The 24,500-nt window shown below is 46.3% G+C and overlaps 1 protein-coding gene across 1 annotated transcript in view; it reads left to right on the top strand.

Moving 5' to 3' along the window:
- The window catches only part of LOC142575315 (neuronal acetylcholine receptor subunit alpha-7-like), a 362,638-nt gene that overhangs the window by 193,938 nt on the left and 144,200 nt on the right, over positions 1-24,500 (top strand). Inside the window, exon 2 of the mRNA XM_075684576.1 lies at positions 18,445-18,584. Coding sequence (XP_075540691.1) covers positions 18,445-18,584 — 140 coding nt within the window. The remainder of the gene's footprint in view (positions 1-18,444; positions 18,585-24,500) is intronic.

Below are 24,500 nucleotides of genomic sequence, written 5' to 3'. Positions count from 1 at the left end.
GGAGTTTTAACTCCCAACAGCGCTCTTTTGTCTGTTTTTCCTTTATTCAGTAATTCTTAGCTTTCATGTTTTTTTAACGCATTGTAGCCCGCTGTTCTGCGGCATGGTTGTCTTAAGTGCGCCGAGTTCCATCGCAATTGACAATCAGCTCAAATACTGCTCTTCCCACGATGGGCATACATCAGAAGTAACTAAGTTGTATGCAACTGTGCCGTCATATACAAGTTGTTTTTTTCGCACGCTTTCCGCTGAGCTGAAGGAAGAGCATGCTTTTGTTACCGGTTGTTATTTAACTGACCTTCGCATCTCCGCGCGCTAAGATTTGCATATCCTGTCAGTCAGTCGTTGGTTAGCGTGGGCCTCTTTTACGACTACCTTCCGTACGCGCAAATTAAGAGGGTGTCACGATATTCTTCCAAGAATTCCTGGTCTAGGGTATTACGTCAGGTGCCTGGCTAGTCTAACATCTTTGCTAATGCCAGCATCTCTTGTGTACACTATATGAGCACGGAAAAGTCGCGCAACGGATGAAAAATGTCTGTGTGCAATCAAAACACCACGACATCTTTGATGTGCTGCAACTTTCTTTTGTTTATGGACGATTGCTAACTCTATCCGAAGACCCTGCGAGTTTTTTCAGCAGAAGTCACTAATTCGTCAGCAAGACTTTATACAGAGCTCCTGAGGAACGAAGCATAATGTTGAAACAATGTCACAGCCGAGGGCATGGAATTAACTAGCAAATGTTTGTTGTTTTGTCTAAAGATTTGTGCACACAATTTTGGGAATTTCCAGTTGGCGTTGCCGAACAGACTAGTGGTAATATATTGTTACGGGGAGATCTGCAGAAAAAGCATGTATCCCTATTATGAACTTTGGACGCTTTCTGTGCTTAGTTGCAGTTGTAGCCTTAAGTAGCTGAGATAATGCTCTTCATAACTAACTGCTGCTTTCTACACTACATTAACCTTACGCAGTGCATTACAGATGGTACGGAGGTGCTAAATATTTCTAAGACAGTGCACACGGAATATGCACATGACAAACAGGTTAGCTTAGGGAAAATTTCCCACACGCTGTGACAGTTGGGCTGTTGCGGAGAAGCAGTGGCTCGCCCCAAGTTTGTGGAGGGCTCCTGCCGCTGGCTAACGACTCTCAGCTTTTGTCTAGCTGACGCATCTGCATTGTATTTTCCTTGTACGGGTCAGGCAGTGAAACTCGTACGCTTCATGTCGTAGATAGATGTCTCTCTCTCTATCTTTTTATCGCGTTGTTTGCCATACAGCATATTATTGTTAAATCGCCCAGTCCTGCTTTGTGAAGAAGCTGCGCAAGGGGTCCTTGGAAATTATAGTTCATAATTAACCATTCGTAGTCTGTGGGCTGGCGTGTGCGTACACCGCCATATTTAAGCACTTTCTCTCTTGTGGCCCCAGTCTTTAGACACAGCCACTGCAGATGCGGTTAATGACGCATTGGGAGAGCACTTTGGTAACTTCACATGGTCAAGGTGCTGGGGCCCTAGGGCAAAGCCAAGGAAGGGGTAAGGGCTGCCAGAGCCCGAAGTTTCCGCAGAGAGATTTCCTCAGTCCGAATTAAATAATATGTGGAATGATCATCCCGCAAAGACCCAGTTGCAAGCGTATGCCGTAGCGGATTGATTCACTTATGTTTCCTTTTACCGCCCTCACGAGGTTCAAGGCGAGAGACGAAGGCTTATGAGAAACGACAACAAGTAAGATCCGTAGCAATGCGTCTTAAGACACTGCGCAAGCAGAAACTAAAAAAAAACATACTATACAGTGGATGAGGAAGTTATAATATCTATCCATTTGCCATGACGAACTTTGTAAGACTGATACGAACGTGAGATGTCACTTGAGACCAGTGCGTCTTTTACTGGACAATTGTGCCATTGACCTCCTTTACTCGTAGAAACTTTAGCCATAGACTGCTGAAACAAGCGCTTTAAAAGTATTTTCTTTGTAGATGTACGCGAATAATGACTACTGCAAAGAAATTACCCGTGGCCAAAGGCCTACTTTGATTGTAATGCTCGAGTGCTGTTTTGTCCGATAGGTCCCATCCTATCATCCTATCGACCACGAACTTCACTTAGAAGCACGCGGGTCCGTATAAGGAGTGCGACATTACGCTTGGCCAAAAGAGCATAAAAGTTTCCGTGGCCGAACTGTAAGTACCGGGCCGGATGCAGAATGTAGGAACACTTGCGATGAGAGGGTTTGTGTTCCCTGCTGCCGGAGCCGCCTGTTTCCTTTTCGGCAAAGAGCATCTCCGTAGAAGTAACGCAAGGCCGAAGCAGAGAGCACGGCAACGGCATTCACGCTTTGCCCCGTGCCCCGGTAATTGCAGCGGGCCGACCGCAATCACGGCCTAGCGCTTGTGGGCTGGCCCGGGCCCCCCACTCCGTCTAGTGCCGCGACTTCGGAAAGCCAGCCGAACCACGTGACGAGGGCAACCCGCACCGCATTGATTCCCAGGAGGAAACGCGAGGCCGGTGTGGGCCGTACGGGGCCCGATTATCTCGATCTCGGCACGCTGATCCAATGATCGGCGCCGACGAAACGGCACTCATCAGTACAACACCCCTCCCCCTCCTTTTCTTTTTCCCGCCTCGCCACTTCCATCAAGCGAGCGTCTTCTTCGCATACCACTGCCGCCGTGCAGTGAAGAAAAGAACGAGGAGCGTAGTCGGAAGTTCACTTCCTAACGACGGCGTCGGGAAAGGGAGCGGGTGATAAAGGTGATAAAAAAAGATGAAAAAAGTGTTTGCTCTGACTTTTGAGCCAGTGGGGACCACGAGAAAATTATTTCCTCAGAGCGAGAGGAAAAAGACGACAGTGTGAAAAGAGGAGAAAGAAGGGAGGGGTAGGCTGTCCGTCGCGTGGTAATGACCCCGTCGTCCGCGACGTTTAATTGCGGCAGCAGCGTACGAGGCAAGCTGCCGCGCCTTCGGCGCTAGAAGTAGGGGCAGCGGCAACAGCTGCGAACGCAGTCATTACCGCCGCAGCGACGACGGACGTCGTTGTCTCCTCAGGGCTCGGTGTAAAGAGAACTCGGCTGGACTTTGGGTGGCCGAGACAAAAGACGACGACCGGCCTCCCTGGCTGCCTGCCGGCGCACCATGGATATATATATATATATATATATATATATATATATATATATATATACGCACACACACACAGTCGCTGGCTCTATCGCCAACGAAAGAAGTGAATTATATAAAGGAAAACTCAATTTCTTCGTAACACATATTTTTACGTCTTCTTACCAGCTCTTCTCTCGGGAATCGCTGCTGTTTCTCTTTCGCCACTTTTCCTCGTCATGTCGCCGCTCGGAAAGGAACAATGCCAAAAGAAAAGTAAACAAATGAAAATGAACCACTGTAGGGTTTCTTTTTTAGTGCTTAATTTTGCTTTCGTAGTTTCGCCTTATCTCTTTCATGTCGGGGCGATTTCTCCCGCAGCCTGCCTCGGAGCGTTTACGTTTGACTCGCTTCTCCCTCGCGTGTTAGCAACAGGACGCGGATAAGGGACGTCCGCCACCTTGCTTGGTCCCCTCTTATAGCTTCCGCGTCTCGTTTATGTCTTCGCAGAGAGGTGGACGGACGGCTACGGCGAGTATGACAGGCGGGTCTGTCCTTCTTACTCCTCCCCATCTCCACCAAAAGGGCCGCTCTCCACCACGTCAGCCGGAGCTGCACTTCTCTACTGCTGGCTTCCTGCAGCATCTCTCGTCCGTCGGTCTTTCTCTCTCTCTTTTTTTTTTTTTGGTCTCGTTTCGCCGACGGCAGCTCGCAAGTCGGGGGTGATTTCTCACTTCTCCCGCTCCGCACGTTACGCGTCTCTCCCCCATTTTCCCTTCCTTTCATCCCCTTTTTCCCTCGGTTCTTTTGTTTCCGCTCGAGGATGACGATGAGGAGGACGACAACGACGCTGCTTTGCACACACACACACACGCGCGCGCGCGCACCTTTCCTATCGCCTTTCCCGTCGTGCTGCTGTGCCTGGCGTTGTAACTTTTGATGGAGCGCACCGTTGATCGCGCACCAGCGGAGCCCATATATAGGGGGCCGGTGCCCCCACAGCCATGCTGAGCGGGTGCTAGCTGGCGGTCCACGTTTCCTCGCCTTTTCTCCTTTATTATTCATTTCCGCGGCGCGATCTGACCGCCAGCTGTTTCACGTCGACCGTTCCTTTGTGCCGCGGAAGGCGTTGCGCTTCACTGGCCTGGATTTTGTTTTGTTTTTTTACTTTTGTGCGTGTGTGTTTACGCTCAAATTTTGGGGGTGTCGTTCTTTAGACAGAAGACAATGCCGCCTATCTCGAGTTTCATTTTACTTCTGGTGCCTCCCCGATCTGCGTCTGTTTCTTCGTTGCGCACGTAGAGAGCGCTGGTATTTACTTTAGAAAGTTCCAGTGGCTACTGAGAGGAAGCTTTTACGCGACACTTGAGACAAAGAAATGCAAGTGTGTATGAAAATACGCATATACGTCGGGGCTAGTTGAGAAGAATAACCTCGATAACAAAGTTGGGAGCGTAGAATAGAAGGCGTGGTATAATAAACGCACGTTTGCTCAGTCTTGTGAAACTTCACGGTATTTGTTTTAATACGATTGTAGTGCTTTTCTTGCATGGTACGAAGTGTGATTCTAAGGCCAGCTTTATTGTTTCTTTTTATTGTTTTTTTTCTATTAATAATGCACGCAGCTGTGTGGCCGTGTTTTTTCGTCGTTTATGATACTGATGTTCGCTTTTTTTCTGCACTGACTGTCTGCAGAGCAGCCTTGTGCGGTCAATTGGTCCAGCCACCGTATTCACAGCGACAAGCGTTCCTGGCTTACTGCAAATAATTCAAGCTACGTATTCTGAGTAGTTCATTACTCGTAGGCAACATTCCTTGTCGATCTATCGTAACTTAACATCACAGTAGGCCTAACTTTAGCACCGGGTTTATAGTTTCTGCTGTCTTTTTGTTTGTTCCCTGTTCTCTGTATTTCTCAATAATAATCTTAATTTTCTTTTTGATGCGATTCCGTTGCGACTGGGTGACTCAAAGGCGGCACGCATTCTCATCTTAGAAACTGCCATCGCAATTTTCCAGGTTAATCTCTCTCTCGTCCAAGCTCCCTCCGCTACTTATTTATTCATTTCCACTGTCTCTCTCTACACTTTCCAAATAAAAAGCTTCGCATTAGCAAAACAGGCTTATTCAAACCTTCATCTCCTGGTGGCACTCCTCACTATCAGCGTCGTCGCATTTGCAGCACCACCAAAGCTTTCTTGGAAGTACTGCTTACACCTCAACTTTCCGGCACCGCGTAAACTTTGCCGTAACGCACGTCAATAGCGACGTGTCCCACCGCTGTCCACCCACGCGCTGGCATCCATCGCAGCTTCGTTAAAAAAAGGGGGGAGTCGGTACACCATTTCAGAACAATGCAAGCGAGTGTGCTTCTCTCTCCCGAGTCCGAGGCGATGCGAAGCGCCCCGCAGTGAACACCTCTGCGTCGTCCTCCTGCTCTTTCCTGGCCGCAGGCAGCGTGGAGCGCATTAAGCCGAACCTATCCGCTGCGGCCAAGTTCCTCTGTGCGCCGTGTGTCAGCGCAGCGCGACGGAGGAGAGTGCTGGGGCGTCCGCCGCCTGACGCGATTTGGGTCTGGCCTGGCCCGTGCCGGTCGGCTCTGTCCCCCCCCCCCTCCCCCCCAACCCAGATCCTAATCAGATTGCGCGCGCCCCGGTCTGTGCCGCCGGATCCCCATTTCCGGCCAAAGCCGCCGGCCATGGGTGCTGAGTGCCGCCACAGCGCAGGCAGTGTTTGGCGGACTAGGCCCGCTTCGTTACTCGGTGAGCCTAACTCCATTTCTCAGGGAAGCGGCTGTCAACGGTCTTCTGCGTTCAACTCGTTGGAGGCGTCATTCATTCATTCATTCATTCATTCATTCATTCATTCATTCGGTTGTTCGTTTGTTGGTTTATTCATTCATTCATTCACTTGTTCGCTCGCTCGTTCGTTCGTTCGTACCATGCCGCAAGAAGTTCAATTGTTTACGAAACCGAGCGTCAGAGAGAGATAATAAGCATAGAGAATACATAATCAGGCGTCTTATGGCTCCAGGGCCGCCATAATATGAGACAGCGACTCATTGGCTGCCTTGTACTTACTGTCATATTCTGTGAGAGAGGAGGAGGACCATTGCATTACCCTATTGCTGCAAGCATTGGACGCAGGGTGTCCAGCACCTGCAGCGCCCTCTGTGCCGACGGGGTTTTTGTGTTGCTGAGTAGAACACGCATAGCATTCATCAGTGATCTCAACATTATTATGGCGATCATCAGGTGTCGTTGCATCAGCGGTTTGTGAGGGTGTCGATGGTGCCGGTATCCGAGGTTTCTTCGTGGCAGATCGTGCGCTTGAAAGTGCGAGCCACTTTGCAGGATCGAGTATTCGAGCCAATTTCTTCGTTTCTCAGTGTCTTTCATGGGGGCGCTCCGCGTTGATGAAGCAGCCACTTTGGCGGAAGATGGCGTGTTGTTTGTTGCGGCGTTTCGTTGCGCTCTTCGGTGGCGATAACGTCGCCACCTAAGTGTAGCAGCAGCCTCACTGTGTGTTGAATGATTCCGAATCATGCGCTTTACAACAGCGAATTCCTTCCGGAAACTCGGGCTGTCCTTCGATGAGGCTTCGTGGGAATCACGGCAATTAGGGCAATTCAGGACAGTCGCGTGGCAGGCGCCTTCTGAATTAATGGGATGCAGTGCACCGCGGGCACACAGCATTGTTCCCACAGATGCTTTTTACATGGCCAATCTTGAAGCACTTGTGATATTGCAGAGGCTTCGGTATGTAAGGTCGAACGGCATGGCGGACATGGCCAACTTTGACCGTGAGAAGGAAGGCAGTCTCCCTCAAACACAAGCTTAACGCAGCATGTATTTCCGAGTCTGGTGAAATGCGTGATGACAGTGCCATCTGTTGGTGGCTTCATTAATAATGGCAAGTCGTCAGCCGGAATGGAAACGTTGACGTCATAAATGACGCCAACAGCGCCGTTAGCGCCTGTAGCGATTATTGATCGTACTTTTACCTTGTCCACTTCTGTGACATTCCAAAGGCTTTGTAGTGCTGCGCTACGATGTAAAACATCTACAGCCACGCAGGACATTCTTCCGTGAGTTTATTCTCACGTCTTTAATCTCATTCGGCGCGATGCCCTCGATTAACAAAGAATGAACCTGCCTGTTAGGGAGCCGCGAATTGGTCATAGGGCCCACGAGCAAGAAGAAATCAGTGTGCGGCCAGCGCTGTGACGTATCTTTCACGGTTGAAACACTTGCCGGAGATGACGCCCGCATCAGTCTTCTTTTTGCCTATCGACTCACGACAACCTTGAAATCGTCGTCCGAGGAGTCGCAGCTGTCCGAGCACAACTCGGTGGCTTCGCTGTCTGTGTCGCTTGACTCGCTTCCATGTTTCCTGAACGTGCCCACCGGACAGCTTCGTGCAAGGAAGGTCCTCGAAGTTTCTTCGTCCATTGCCGCAACGAGGGAGCGGCAGCTCTCATAATTTGCTAAGAATCAAGGCGGAAATGCAGAGACAACTGTGCGAGCGTTCGACTGAAGAATCACTCCCTCATATTCTAGGAAAGACTGGTATTCCATATCAGGGCAAAAGGCACAAGCTTATGATATTGATAATAAGTCGCTGTCTTATCCATAAGCGGGTTACAGAAATACGCTTGCACAAACCAGGGTATGGCTTTCAAGTATAGTGTCAGGTTCTTTAAAAGAAATACAGAAATACAAAATTGAATTTCCGAAGACTACGTGAATAACATTATACACATTACTTGATAACTTCTGACGACGAAGCGAGCGGTATTGAAGAGAAACGGCGGTGGCGGCACTGCTTTTGATCTTGCATATTGGGTGCCACTGACCCCACAAGTCTGCCAACGTTTGACTGAGGCTACTGAAAAGTTCTTTACCTAGGGGGGAAAAGCGCTGGGATTGCGTTTTCTGCGTTTGTAAATGAACAAAAGCAAGATCTAGTTGAAGATCTTCTCCTCAGGGAAGAAAGAAATGAAACTTCTCCAGAATGATATTTAAATAAACAAAAATAATACCAAGTTTGTAACATTAAAGAACGACGTCAGCAGTGTTCCGATTTGGGCGGGAAATAAGAAGCTACGGTAGTCAGAGAGAGAGAGAGAGAGAGAGAGAGAGAGAGAGAGAGGGAGAAAGATAATTTTCTGTCTAGTTGCTCGTGGTGCATCTAGACAAGAAAATTAGGCACCGCGGCGCCACGAAAGCTGCAAAAGAATCGTGCTTCCATTCAACATTTCTTTTTAAGTTGTGTTTATATCTTATCTTAGTTGTCTTTGTACCAGACTTGGTCTTCGCCATGTGCATGTGACGTCGAAAAGTCTGCCGACGTCTCAGTGTGTTTGTTAATTTGCACTCAATCATCGAGCCACACATGTGAAAAGCAATAACTCATCCCGGTAACTATCGTAGGTCTTTTTACCTGCACAAGGAGAATCGCAAGAAAACGAAAGTTACCTGGCATTTTTAATAACGCTGATTAATTAGAACATCTTGAAGGGGCAGCGCAATATGACGAAGACAGAAGGCAGGAATAGCGCCGTCCTGAGTGTTCCTGCCTTCTGTCTTCGTCATATTGCGCTGCCCCTTCAAGATGTTCAACCAGTACCAACTCGCCCAAATGTCGATCCTTCTACTGATTAATTAGCTTGCTTTCATTTTTAAAGGGGGGGGGGGGAGGGGAGAGTGCCAAATTCAAGAAAATAAAATGCTGACGTATACGCTGTCTTCGCTATAATGTGTCATATATTTTTCTGCAGAGCTCATGGAGAGAAAGTACTGAATAAGTAACTTATCTGTCAGTTCTAGTGTATCTCTTATTCATTTTTTACTCGCTCTGGAGTGCATATTCTGAGCGTGGCTACAACGCCCATTGCGCAGCAGAGCGCACGTGTGTGGCCGCGCTTCGAATACAATTTGCCAAAGCGAGTGACAAGCAAACTTATTGGGTGCGGTAGACTTGCAGAACCTCAAGTCTCTGGGCAGCAAAGTGTAAAAAACGCGCAACTTGTAGTATGTTGAATGAATAGCAAGGTTACGTACTCACAAATTTCACATGTTGACTTTATTTGCATCACTTGTCACTTAAATCCTTATTTCCTACATATGGAGAATATTAATAATGAGAAAGCACGTTACATGAAAAAAAAAAACATGACTGAAGGGGAAAATATTCGTGCAATCTTAGAATCGGGAACCCATGAAATTTGCCTCGCTTTTTTAATGCTGTTTTGTTTGCAAATTCAGCTCTGCAAATTCGTTTCACAGAGCTTCACCGCTGGTGACTATACCCAAGACTGAGCGAACAGAAAAGCAGGTGAAGCATAAAATCCCACAACAACGACAGGGTCGTATACAACCAACAACATCAAAGCAGCGCACGCATTTCAAAGGCTTCGCGTCAGCTTCCATTGCCATGAGAGGAAATCTTTGCGTAGGGTACAGCGCTGCCTGTAACGCGAGCTTTCCTGACGCGACCGACTGCTCGAGCGAAGGGCCAGAAACTTGTGCTGGCCGTGAGACCCGTTATACGACACCCCCGGTTTTATTGTCCCGTCCAACTCTGCACCATGGCCTCGCGTTTGCTTTGTCGTCGTCGAGCGAAAGCACCCTGTACTCTACTGGACACCGCAGCGTCTTTGTTTGGAAGGCAAACACTGCCAAGAGTAAAACAAACAAGCAAGCAAGCAAGCAAGCAAGCAAGCAACCAAGCAATCAAGCAAGAAAAACAAAACGTCGATCGAAGAGACGACATGGTAAGCACAGCCCGTTTAGGCCAGCCGTGAAGCCATGATGTCGCGCCTTCATTGCGTCGTCGATGCCGGCTCCGCGATGGCGGCCGGCGAACGTGAGCCTCCACAGAGTGGGCTCGGCACCTGCCTCTGCGCTGATAGCGTACATGTGCTGCGCTACTTCAGCGCTCTCCGAGGTCGGTCCGAGAGCCACAGATCACTGCTGCACTGAGATCGCACTCCTCTCTCGCCTGAAGGTACACTGCTCCTTCTTCTTCTTGCTAACTTGGAAACGGAATGGCGGACATTACTGCGACGTTGTTATTGCGCTGACGTTCTTGCTGCCGGCGCTGCTCGCACCCACGTTGAAGATTGGCCTGCTCGAGGAGCATAAATCTGTCGAAAAGAAAGGACGTGGAAAAAAAGGAAGGGAGGGGGCTCTTTGAACAAGAGGTGCCGGAATTGCGACGGCTCCTCTAAAAAAAAAAAAAGAAGAAAGAAGAAAGAAAGAAAGAAAGAAAGAAAGAAAGAAAGAAAGAAAGAAAGAAAGGTAATCTTCTGGACCAAGATGCCGGTATCTGCAGTCGTTTGGGAAGGCCACTGAACGAAGACGTGTAATAGCGATGAAATCAGGAAGGTCGACGCAGATTTTTTATTCTCCTCACCTTTTTTGCTGCTCACGGTGAAATGGTGCACTAATTATTATTATTCTACGGCAACAGCGCTCGCTAAATGAGAATGCGGAAAGTAAAGCATGCACGTTGCTAAAGTAATTTGCAGCACGTCGTGCCTAACGCTTATACCTACTTCCAGCGGCGTAGTTAGGTCGTATGGCACTCGCGGCCCATGGTCTTCTGTGACCTCCCCCCCCCCCCCCGCCCTTTGGGTGTAGTAAGGAATGCGACGATATCGAAAATTTTTGGGGAGGCGAAGGGGTGACGTTTCAGCACCAGCACAGCCGCCTTGAATACCGCGTTCGTAACCCCCCCCCCCTCCCCCTTTAGTTTTAATTCCCAGAAATCTCGAATGCAGCAGGTATACACGCTGTTTTATTTTCTGCACCAAATAACATAAGGTGCTGCACTGGTAACTTACGATAAGCGCATTCCCACATCTACTGTCAGACTGTAAGGCTTGGCAGTCAATACAGATGCGGCATCCTGGAAAATATGGCTCACAAGTAACAAAAGTATTTTATTAGTTTTAATTGGCGATTTTAGAGGCAATATTGCATTTGCAAAACTGAAGCCCTGCAGTTATATGTTGCGCAACAACTTCGCAAAAATCGTCGTATGTGCTGTGCCGTGCAGTATTTTGGTTGCGGGCAGCCCTGAACCCAAACGAACATTAAATAGCATGTCAGTGACGCTGATCTCCCCGCCCTATTAGAAAACGCCAGCGGCTTCCCTGCTGCGGGGGCGCCAATGCTATTACAATCACGAGTTCTCTTCATTCTGATTTATAAATCCTTTCTTTATTTGTCGCTGTTGGCAAACGTCCTTATCCGCGCTGCGGTGCCGTCACAAGGTTGGGAGCGGAATAGATGCACGCTTTTCCTGGCGTCGCCGTGCAAAAGAAGAGGAGGCCGCGATGAAGCCCGTGCCAGCGAAAGCTTGCGCTACTGTTGGTCTGCGCTCGCATTGGTGAGAATAGAGAGAGCGACGTTACTGGTGTACTATTTCATATTTCTTTCGGTACTACCATACTGGGCCACCCACAGTGCCAAAGTACTGACACCCAAGATGATTTTGTTTAGACGAGAAAGTTTTGGTGAGTCAATAATGTGACTTTGGTTCCTCGATTCCCGAATTTCCGCTATAATTGCTAATTAAGCACTTATTTAAGACATCCTATTTAATTAGCTGCCATATTTTGCACAATACCGAGTTCCTAGTGGTCACAAACATACATAACCTGATAGAATATTGGGGAATATCCTCACAAAATTAACCATTTTTGTAAAATTTTGTGCAGCTAAAACAAGACACTATTTCTGACATGAAGTCAAAAACAACAACAACAACATGATAAAGAGAAGGTTAGCTAGGACTAGGAGACAGTGTTTTTGTTCAATACCGCGAAACTAATACAAAACTAACACAAACGATACAATACTGATTAATGGAACACTGTATACAGGGTGTCCCAGCTAACTTTAGCCAGAGTTTAAAAATATGCGAATGCCACATAGCTCAATAGAACCAAGATAACGTTGTTTGCCGTCGCTTGGAGATACTCAGATTATTTTCTTCATTATACCTAATTACATAATTAGAGCTCCTTATTACTTAATAAAGTTCTCAAATATTATAATTAGATGAAAAGTGTCAATGAGAAAAACTCCCGATATAGTTTTATGTTGCTCAATACGTGCGACATAAAAAGAGTTTTTCCGAACGCGAAAAAAGACCGCGAATACACGCGAAGCGCATCGAGCGGCCAGTGGCACGGCAATTTTGCGTGTATTCGCGGGCTTCTTTCACGCTCGGAAAAACTCTTTTATGTCGCACGTATTGAGCAACAGAAAACTATATCGGGAGTCTTTCATATTCCTCTGAAATTTTATCATTGACACTTTTCCTCTAATTATAATATTTGACAAGTTGAATAAATAATTAATACTAATTACCTAATTAGGCGGTATGAAAAAATAATTTGAATAGATCCAAGCGCCGTCAAACACCATCATTTTCGGTCTGTAAAGCTACGTGGCATTCGCATGTTTTTAAACTCTGGATAAAGTTAGCTGGGACACCCTGTATATACTGACGACATGCACGCAAAGCATGATGGGAGATGAGCAAACCGCACGAGCAGATGAAACGTTCCACTAAGGTGAGCAGTTTAGCTACCACTTAGCGAATTAACTTTTTTAGCCCGCACAGTCGTGCAAAGCTGTTGCCGGCAATTCAGCGGCGCTACACATCTGGTACATCGGATATACCCGAGCTCGGGCTGCTGGTTATTGGAGCATTATTTACCATTTACGCCAACTCAAGCCGGCGGAAAGAGGAGTGTCTTCAGTCATATTCATGTTGAGTGCAGCGAGTACGATTGATTGTGAATATATGTATGTTTTTTTTCTTTTGGTGTTTTCTGTTGGTTGGAGCTGTTATATATTCTTCGTTCCAAGCAATAAACTTCAGTTGTAAGTCAGCGCTCGTCCGTGTCGTTTCTCCCTTCTTGTCGCCGTGAATACCGCGCTGTTTTGTTTCAAATTCAGTCATATGTGATACCTCCTCCCCCTCCCCTCCCACCAACTGGCATCTGACACCCAGGCCCTCCCAACCCCCATTACTACGCCACTGCCTACTTCCCACTACGTAATGGGCCGTTCTTCCATTTCTGTGAGAAAGGGTCCCAAAGCGGAGACACAAGTGTCTCCTTTCTTTTAATTAACTCGTCTGCGTCTGTAAGTAGTACGCTATTGGAACAAAGAGGCGTTGACGTCTCCTTACCCAAGAAGACGAAGCAAAAAAGATCGCACGACGTGCGTTCACCTTGTTAGGCGCATTAAGGAAACATCAGGCGGGCAGCTGGCATAAAAAGAGTGCCCGAGGTGGAATAATGGGGAGCAATGGCGGCGGTATTTCTTTGTCACTCTTCTGTCTGCAATGCCTTACGGCATTCGCAAGAGTACAGGGAGGGCTTCCTTTGTACGAAGCTCCTAACTCCGCAACGTCTGAACTCTTACTTGCTTACACAAAGTGAGAAATTGTGGAAAAAACAGAAAGGGGGAAGACGGGAAAGCTAATCAGAAAGCATTCTACTCTGCTACTTTGCATAGAATGATAAGGAAAGAAGGATCTAACGAAAAAGGAAGCCAACGAAGTAACAAAATCTACTGCGCTTTGCGTGCATAGAGGCAACGACGCCAGGAGTGGTCGAATGAGCAAGGACACAGAAGCGGGGTCCTCCGACGGCCTCTGTGGACGACGTCAGTCTCGCATCCGGCCTAATTCGCTTGCTGCTCCTGGCCCACTGTGTGATTGACATACAGCGCTGCCAGTGAAAGAAATATGGCAAAGAAAAAGACCAGCGACACCGAATGTGAACGTGGATGTAGCGCTTTGGACGAGGAACCTCAGTGCCGCCGTGTCAGATTTTATCGTATGATGGATGACTTTGTACGAGAAAGGAGAAGTGCACACATGTCACGACGATACTGCAGATATTGGTTGTATGTGAACCTACGAAGTTCCGCCTCTTCGTCATCTCACCGCGTGGCGCTCAGCGAAAGTGAAGTTCGGCACGACTCGGCGTCGGTCTCACCGGAGCTGGCGTGGAACTTTCACAACGCGCTGATTCAGCACAGCCGGCATCGAGGCTATGAAACGCCGTATATAGGCGCACCCCTGCACGGTGAGCAAAAGGGGCGACTCTCACGAAGGGCGCTTTTGGCGTGCGGAAATAGAAAATCGCAAAGTCTACCCGCACGCGAGGCGTTCCCGGAGGCATTCTGTTTGCTTTCGAGTTAAGCGCAGCATGTTGTTCGCCGTCGCTTTGCTTTACCGTCCATCGTGCACTTGCGTATTTTCGTTGTATTTTCCGAGTTCCTGTTTCGAATTTCTCCGCGCGCGCTCTTCGCGGCGGTTGCTGACTCACTGCAAGCGCTCTGTATACGCTTCGACGAACTCCGTGTACACACGGATGCGCAAGTTTTTTGACTCCGAATATCCCTGAAAGTGCGCCAGCTCCCGGTAAAAACTCGCACGACTGCCCCCTTGGCGTGCTTTCCTATGCATGCCTTTCTGATTTCCTTTTTTTTTTCGTTCTTTCTGACTCGCCAGGCAGTGCCGCGCGGCTCGTGGAAATGGGAAGTTGGTTCTTTTAGAAAAAAAAAAACCCATTCACGACAGGTACTTGGTTTGGCCATGAACGGCCGTCTTTTAGCGGGGAGCTTTAACGGAGCGAGACCCCGAGGCTGCGCGGGCGTGCTTCTCAACAGCGAAATAAGACGTCGGGGGTGGAACCAATGCAAGGCACACGGTTCAGAGTTTGCGTGCGCGAGAACAAAACTGCGAATGTAATCTTGAGGTCTGACGGACAAGGTGGAAAAGGAAGTAGATTCTATTCTGTTCTTCCCTCCATGACATTTGACTCTGTTCTCCTCGTGGACAAAAGCGAAAGCAATGCGTATACGTGAGAGCGGCGCACATTACTGTGAGTACTGAAGGGATCTTTCTAGTTAGCTTGCGGGGCTACTGAATGAATATGTAGCGCGAGTGAAAAGTATGGTAGAGCCACCTTGTGCTGTTGCCTTTTCTACCACTGAGGCGTTTACGTGACAAAAAGGAAATAAAGCTGGTCTTTCAGAAATTTCCTGAACATTGCACCGCTACGACATTCGTGGTTTTCGATCAGTTGCGGGCACACCTGACACTGAAGTTATAGTATAAAGGTTATAAACAGGGATAAGGGATTCTTTCTGAGGCGCCTTATCCCTGTTGATAACGTTGATGTTTATGTCAGAACTTCTTATCAGGAGCGCAGTGACGTACAGAAAAAGTATAACGTTCATCTGGCATAGTTAACGTGCACTGACCAAAACAGGTACAACATATTGACACGTGTAGTTTATCTTTATTGGGTGACCACGTTTCACTGCCTAACAAATGTTATCGCACAGCGCAGGATGCACCTGCATCTATCGGAAGTTTCTCGAATGTTATCGATAGTGCTATCCGCTCTGTTTTCCCCAAACCTTGTCTAATCTGATTTCATCGCACGACGCGAAGGGTGTAGAACTTTCTGGAAGACATGCGGGCTCCAGCGATTACTCTGGAACCTTCGATTACTGATGTATAAAAGTCGACGCGCTTGACCCACAGATCAGATATTCGACGATCGCCGAGTGTTTTCGTCGCTATCGTTGTGCTTTAAGTGTAGCCTGTTTTTGTGGGCACAGGTTCGCCCAATAGAAGTTAGTTTCGTCTTTCACAGTATTGCTACTGTGTTATTTACCGTCACTACCACGTGAAAATATGCTGATAAGGAGGATTTCCACAGCAGGTCGCATGCTTACTACTCTGTCACAGTTACGTAGGCACAAGTAAACGAGAATCCTCTGTCGCGTGCCTAAAGAGACAAGCCTTGGTATGTAACCAAATTTGCCACAGCTAGCCTTCGATAATACCTCGGCAAGTAAAGAAACAAACCACATCCTTCTGTCGACATCTTTCACTCGACCCTGGCGCCGTAAGAGCAATTCATGGCATTACAGGAGCAAGCAGAGGTCAACGAGTCGAAGCTTTAAGAGCTACGCTGAATCACATAATGCGAAAGTTACAGGTTGCGTAAGCGCTGCTGTTGTATCAGGGAAAGCTTGTAACAGCAACGAATGGCTGAAGAACATGTCCTAGCATTGGCGGGGACATTCTCAAAAGCTCTGCCAGAGCGCTGAGCTTCAAGATCACGCGAAGCCGTATCCAGAGAAGTCACCCGATTGGTGAGGCAACCTCCGTAGTGACCGCAGGCTAAGTTGCTGCTTCGGTAAGAGGCATGCATGTCCCGATGGAATAGTCGAAGTGGTGCAGCGTTCTTGAGCATTCTTTAAGCAACCCGAAATCTTTAGCCCCGTAGCGGTCGGTGTGTAAACCTTGTACTAATGCCCAAACACTCTGTAAGGCCCACATCAAGAAAATTTATAGCAACTTGTTCGCCTTTATATCTGGCCATAGTGAGTACATTTTCGCAAGAAGCATTGAAATGTTCTCTGTGTTGAAATCCAATGAGTGAATTAATTATATATTAAGTAATTGGTTTGCTGAACTATGCAACGCCGAAATCTCCAGATACAGACTACGCGCTGAGCTTCCCGTGTTTAAATTAGAATTTTAGTGTGTCAAAGAAGCGTCGCTTTTAGGATACATTGTGCATTACAGGGTTTAAAAACTGGGCTATTCCTGTTGTAGACAATTACCATAAAAAGGCGCCGTTGCGCAGTAATGCCGCTGTACCTACGGCCGCCAACGGTTTTAATTTAACAAACTAAAAAGTAAGTTTCGCGTTTACCTCTTGCTTGCTTTAACTTAAATTTCGCAACGAGACTGCATTTTCTGGTCCACGTCATTCAATAAGACACTTGAAGTCGTTTCTGAGATTATTACTGCGCATCTTTTCTCTGGTGTCATCGTATTCTGCCTCTTCGTCCACACATTTCATTGCCAACAGGCAGACACCAGTTCAAATCTCAGTCGCAGCTAATAATGAAAACGTATGCATAGGATCGCATTTTTTTTTCTGCTTGAGCCAGCTAAGAGGAAATGCCAAATGTTTTATTGAACTATTAAAACCAGAAAAACTGGTGTCACGAAATTCAAGAAAAATAATAGACCGATTTCCCCACGTTCAGAGTTTATACCCAGTGGCCCTGCCGCTTTACTAGGGTCTAAGGCAAAGTTGAGGGAGGATGCCTCTTCATCTCGAACACCAAGCGAGTTTGTCATAGCACGTCACTACATATGTTTCTTACCATAGGGAACCCTCAGCCCTTCGCTTGGGGCTACTATAACCAGCATGCCTTGTGGCAACAGTGGCGTAGAGAAACTTGTCGTGAAATCGGTCTTCTGCAAGTTCTTTGAAATAGGTTGAAAGTGGAGTGAGAGTGGAGTAAGTGGACTTGCAGTTTGTTCATCATGAAACATGGGATTTGTAGCGCAGAAAAGGCACAGGGACAAACCAACTCACACGCAATACACAAACGGCAATGCTACTTGAAACAGCAGTATTGATATTCAAAGCCGATCCAACTATATTGTACTTCTCGGACACCGCAATACATATCAAGTGGAATCAGCAGGTTCTATGCAAAAGAGGGGAAAAATTAAATAAAGAAATATAGCCATTTAAAGAAGTATATCCTGGGGCTTCATATGCCAACACGTGCCAAAACCACGACAAACGCCGTAGTTCCGGATCCAGCTTTGGCCACCTCGGTTTCTTTAACGCGCACACGGTACACGAGGGGCATTTTTAGATTTTGTCGGCATCGAAATGCGGTCTCTGTGGGCGGGACCTGATCCCGTGCCCTCGGGCTTCGCGGCGCAGTCACTACAACAACCCGGCGGGTAACATAGCCAATTAACCGCATTACTAAGCATAATTTCTCCGTAAAGCTTTGTCACCTCTTTGCGCAGACAACCTAGCTCTTTAGGAGACAGCGCTATCGATGATTTACTTATGCACGATTCGCCAAGTGCGCCAATATATGCTCAGCTTCTACGATTAAACGGGCAACCTCGTCCTTATATTTTTTCTAGAATAGCAGTCAGACCACTGTACAGTGCAGATCACTCTACAGTAGCAATAAAGCACTGGCAGTGACACTGGTGCAGTCAGTATCACAATTGTGCAGTAACAGGGGTCAAACAACTGATGTCATTGGAACCAACATTTCACCGAAAGGGCGTCAGACGAAGACAATTTCCCTTGTCGAAACGTTGGCTCCAGCGACACTCCTCGGTCGACCGTTGTTATTATTCATTTCAAGCCTCCGTCTTACTGTGAACGTATGTATGTCTCGTTGAGACCACTGTGTCAAGTCACGTGACCCACGACGGTGCCTCTGTTCCTCTGTTTTCAGACTCCGAACAAGGCGCGCACGAGCGGCGGCTTCTGCAGGACCTGCTGGCCAACTACAACACCCTAGAGCGGCCCGTGCTCAACGAGTCGGAGCCGCTCATCCTCAGTTTCGGGCTCACACTGCAGCAGATCATAGACGTCGTAAGTGGCCCCGGCAGTCGCCTCGCTTACGTCGCCTAGACGCCTGTGCGCCTACAGGAGTCGGGCGCCTCGTCAATTTACCTGCGATTTCCCCCCCTCACCCGGTACAGGATAGCCAGCCGAAGGTTATCTCTGGTTAACCTCCCTGTCTTTCCTTTGCGTATCCCCCCCCTCTCTCTCTCTTCAACGCTGACAGTAGTGAAACCTGTCCGAGCATTTCCAGAGTGGATTTCCGAATCTTATTCTCATTCGTGAGAGTGATCTCCCTTTTCGCTGACCTCAGCCTGCCCATCACCTCGAGAGTTCAGCATCATGAGTATTCTGAAAATTTCTTGTACCACTACGCGACATGTCTGAGAAAATCTGTGAGAACTTTTGTACAGATCTCCATACACTATATACAATTTTCTTTAAATATCTATATCCCACACACTAACAACGTATTGTCCGTACGGACCACATTACTGAGTAGCGGCGTCATGCATTTGAATAAATCATAATGTACAGAGAGTGTAGGATGACTGCCCATAGAAGATATGGCTCAGTGCGCTCTATGTGGAATGCAGACTTTAGACTTTCAATCCACTTTTGTCAGGAAATTTGCATGCACACGTACTGAGGAACTCTTTCTTTTTTTACCTAAGACCGCATTTGTGAGCCCGCTTCTGAGTACCTGCGATTCGTAGGCATATGCAGAGTGTCCAACTTATAGTATATAGAAATTCGTGAATGTTGGCTTTCGACACTTCTAACTTTATCTTGTTTAACCAGCTATACCTGTTCAGCCCATTCCTATAGAGCTTGCTGCTCTTTTTCTTCATCGTGGCTAGACGCGCTGTAACAAAGGAATGGTTAGGAGCTACAAAAAGACAGAAAAAAATGAATAACGAACTCACAATTGGTTTATCTTTCGCGGCGACCTCAGTTTCTTCATATTTTCATGTGTTAGAGACTCAAAACTGGTCATCGATGAAGGATTGAAGGGATGCTGGCGACATTTAAATAATTAAGTTATTGGCAACCGGCAAAAACACTCACACGAACACCCACACAGAAGAATTAGTACTTCATGAAAAAATATAATATTTAAACGACTGAATAAAACATCACAATGTTCGAAGTGCAGTCTTGTATACATTACGAAATTTCGGCTGTGGCGGCCCAATTTCACCCACTGATGCACTGTAAAATAATTTACACCCTTAAAGGGTGTAAATTGGTCTATAATTCCCACCCATACACCCAAAACCGGTGTAAGGATGTGAATTATTGCAAAATTGACACCCTTTTTTCTACTTTTAGGGGGCAAAATATTTTACAATGTATTAGTGCCGAAACCGGAGAAAAATATTGTCGTGGCTCCTCGGGTATTTTTGTATATCAGAGAGGTGTCCGTACAACGTGAATAGTGATTTTGGGTTGACCATATTTCATGCTTCAATTACTTTCGGTTTTCTAATGTTCAATTACTTTTGGTTTTCGAATGTTGATGTTCAAGTTATTGTCTTTGCAGTCTGCTATGCTGACCACTATACAGACTAGACTTGTTGAAGGCGCAGAAACACGTGCTCGTGCTACCTTGCCTATCGAGATTTCTTTAGCTTAGACTAGCTGTCGACATCAACATCACTCGCTCGTGAGACAATCAATGCTTTTGACATGCAAAACTTGACGTCTTGCACCGATATATGATTTTGTATGCGTCATATATTGTAAACGACGCCTGTGCTTCCTTACAAAAAAGAGCTCATGGCATTCCGTTGAATTTATATTTCATTTCACTGAGCTCTACATTAGATTGCCTGAAGGACCTGTTGAATTTCACTCTGTTCTTCTGTAAAGGTCACGTTTTCGAGCGTGTGAAGTTAATTAGAGAGCACCTTGGCACTACCCTGTGTCACCGATCACGTGTGTCACAAGCTGCACGTATACATTTCTTGCCTTTGCCACTGACGTTGTTTATGGTGTACGTTGCAATTTGTTTACCTACTCTTGAGGGTCCGATTACATCGCCTATGTGTAACGAAATAATATTTACTTCTTGAAGTGAAATATTATTTACTCTATGTAATGGGGAAATATTGAACTTTCTGAAGTGGTCCAATTTAAAGAAACAAAATTAATTATTGTCTTTGTAAATCAGCTGGACATTTGTGGCTAAATGCTCAACATTTCTAAATTTGTTTCAGAATTACTGCTAGCCTTCACAGAAGGCCTTAGACAGGAGTGAGACGTACATAGCAAAAGAGCAAAAATGTATAACGGGAAAAAGAACCAGCTTAACAATACGTGAATCAAGTTAAAGAATAAATAATAGAAGAAAAAAAGAAGAACCAGTCTAACAAGACATGTATATGTGAAAATCAGACATGGTCAACCCACTCGGAGTTGGCCTGTGGCGAAAAAAGTGGGTCGAATGACCTGCACATCAGTACACTGTTCGTACAATAAGTGTGCCGAAAAGTAAAGAAAAGTAAAATAAAAGATCCCATGTATATGAAACCAAACGCACTAAAATAAAGAGCACTATAGGAGCACCGCAAGGATCATCATCCTATTTTATGTCCACTGCCTTCGTCCTGCAGGGGACATAAAATTTGATGATGATGATGATGATGATGATGATGATGATGATGATGATGTGGTGGTGGTGGTGATGATGATAGGAGCACCCGCGTGAGCAGGTTATTATTACGTACACGTGTGGTTCACTGAAAAGAACTTAAAACACTCGGAGGACAGCGTAAAGGTTTCTGTACACGTTTTGGAAGATGTGTAAATTTGATTGAAGGGGGGGGGGGGGGTCATTCTAGCCGTCGAAGCAAGTAACCTTTGGTGAATTGCACCGTGTATAACGCTTATGAATGATTGTGGTAGCTTTGAGCTCAATCTTGGTTAATAACCTGAGAACGCGAAAACGTACTCCGAATCATTATTTGGTAAAATAAGAGTATGAATGCCAGAAATCCCGACTGTAGTATCTTACAAGTTCCTGGTTAAAAAATAATAAACAAAAGAAGATAAGGCCACAAGACCGTTTCCGTAAAAGAAATATTACCACGCGGTCACGCATCGCGCAACCATTTCTTATTGTTTGTGTGATAAAAAGATAAAAGTGAGAAAACTAAATAAAGCTGAATGAAGTGAATTATGAAGTGGTAGCCCCGGAATTCTTTAACAAAGGCAGGAAGGTTATGGATAAGATGCCGCTCTCTCTTCATCTCTACTTTCACAAAAGCAAATATGTTTTTTTGTCCGTGCATTAACAGACGAGCAGTGAAGATACGTAGAAAGAAGCTTAATGATCGAGCCTTTCTTTGGACCGTATGGAAAAAAAGAGATCTGTAAGCTTTGTTGGAGGAGACGGAAGAGGGGGAATTATTGTGCGATGGTTTGGTACAGCGTGCCTAGACATTGGTAAGGAGAACCGAAATTGCATGCGTACACTTATTTTTTATATTGCCGTATTGCCACTGCGTGCCACCACACTCGTAGACAGGTGGAGTGGTAAAGAACGCCTAATCATTTTCGGAGGGGTGTCATATGATCCCCGTTACTGGAGAGAGAGAGAGAGAGAGAGAGAGAGAGAGAGAGAGAGAGGGGGGGGGGGGGGTGAAGGAAACAAACAGCGCACTGCGCATTGAGTGCCGCGAACTTAGCATGATGTTGACGTAATAGTTCTGCGGAATCCCTCAAGGTGAAGAGAAGTAATTAATAAAGGGAAAATGCGCATTTAGCTTTGTAACACTTAGCTACGTTTAGGTGGATGTCTCATTTTCCCTTCAAAAATTCTCTCCGCCTTGCGGGATTCCGCAGAACTATTACGTCAAACTCCGCGTCAAACTCTTGCCTATGCTTCTGAGTTGTTGATAAATTCGACTTCGCTTGCCATGTGCTAGCCGCCTGGTAGAGCGGCTGTCCCGGAAAGGCGGTGGTTCCGGGTTCGAGTCCCGGACCAGGACGAATTTTTCTTCAACTGCGAAGCTTTTCTTGCGAGGAACCCGTATGGGTTTCCTTTGTAGAACTTAGCTATGTTTGGGTGGATATCTCATTTTCCCTTTATCAAATAGCGTCATGTTAGAAAAGATACACCATACGAGGATAGTTATTTGATTACTATTAACTCCGCCCAGGCGCTCTCACTAAGTCCAGTTCTATATTAAAAGGCTGTCGAATCTGCCCCAGCTTGTTATACCTCAACTTGCCTTTACAGGGAGGGTGTGATGAGAGATCCAATGCCCTCCACTCGTCCCAGCGTATTATCACATGACAAGGGGAACAGCAAAAAACTCGTTACATCATCCAACAGTGGAAGGTGACCTGTATTGGATTACGAGCTCCCGCCGTCAATTTTTCTGCGTCTGCCCCGAAGGAGGAAAATTGAATTCCGGAGCCGTCGTAACGAAGTTGTTCTAGGGTCAAAGAATCAAACACTCCTTTACTTAATTTTTCAATTAGACATTGCGACGGCGTTAGAATTTATTATAACATGTATGCAAAAAGAAAAGAAAAAGAGGGATGCGTGCACATGTTCAGGAGTAATCAGATAAAGACTGCTTACGAATAATTGGGCTTCCTTTGTATTTAAAAAATAAGTTATTCAAGGAATATGCTACTAGAAGACTACGTACGTACGCTACATCATATCGAATATTACTGCAGCCACACATTACGTGAAGCCGGAAGGGCGGAATGTTTATACTGTGTGATACGTTAAAAAAGAAACACTCAGTGTGGTGGTGAAGTTAGAAAGCACGTAAGCATTTTTTTTTGTGTGTCAGACATTTCTGAACATTAAAATTCACCTTTGCTCTATTTCACTTAATGTCTAGGCATTTCTCTATCTTTCTTTTCTTTTTTATTTTTGCAGCGTCTGAATAAATGTATGCCCCATTAGATATGTCGCAGTAAGAGTAAATCTCGCGCTGCCGACAGGCTCTAACACTTCCTTTAACACTGCGTAAAAAAAATGGTCAGAGAATCACGGGCCGTCTGAGAGAGAGAGAGAGAGAGAGAAAGAAAAACTTGCATGTCTTACTGACTACTTTCCAACTATTTGCAATTGGTATACAGAAAAGTCACATGATCGCGTCGAGACATTGTTTCACCGCAAGGAACACGGAGCGGATTTCAAGCGCGCGAACTCCTAGTATTATATGGAAAAAGAAGTGTCCGGCGCCATTTAAAGGCGGCGACGCTTCCCAAGTATAACGTATGAAAAAAGAAAAAGAAAAGAAAGCCCGTGCGGACACGAGCTTACAATCCGCCTCCGCATATTCAGCGAGCCCAGCAAAAGTTCCCTGAAGGGAACAATTATTCTGGAAGAATATTTATTCAAAGACGGGAATGGAAGTAAACTCGCGCGTAGTCGGAAAAAAAAAAAAGGAGGCCCGCGAACGCGGCACAATAGTGGCCGGTGAACCGTGAGAGAGGAAACTTGGAGGACGCTTCAATGCACGCGCGAGTTCTTGAAAGGTTTGATCTGCACGAGTGGCGCGGCGCCTGCCGGTCCCCAAGTTCGCATAAAACGCGGAGTTTGCATTCACGAGAAACTGCGGTTTGTAAGTGCGCGCGTACAACTTCCCTCGGATGGGGCAACGTCTTTGCCTTTTTATTTATTTTTAATTGTTATTACGTTTGTTGGTTGAGTTGAATAATACTTGACCTGACGTCTTCATTGCATTGTGCGCGTGCAAATTTCGCGCCCTGTATACCGATTGTTCCTGTATCAGACACCCTCGATTTGTCAAAATGGAGATTTAATTTTCGGCGTGTATGCTCCGGTAGTTGTATCTTATAAGTAAGTTCGCGAGTTATTTTATCTTTATCAGTATATACCAATCCGCGAAATTTACAGACAGCGCAGAACTTTATGGACCACTGCGTCTTAGAACACGTTAAAATCCGAGCAGATTG

Source organism: Dermacentor variabilis, chromosome 3 (assembly GCF_050947875.1).
Source record: "Dermacentor variabilis isolate Ectoservices chromosome 3, ASM5094787v1, whole genome shotgun sequence".
NCBI classification, from domain to species: Eukaryota; Metazoa; Arthropoda; class Arachnida; order Ixodida; family Ixodidae; genus Dermacentor; species Dermacentor variabilis.
Note: the sequence above shows the minus strand (reverse complement) of the source record. Positions and strands in the feature narration are given on the sequence as shown.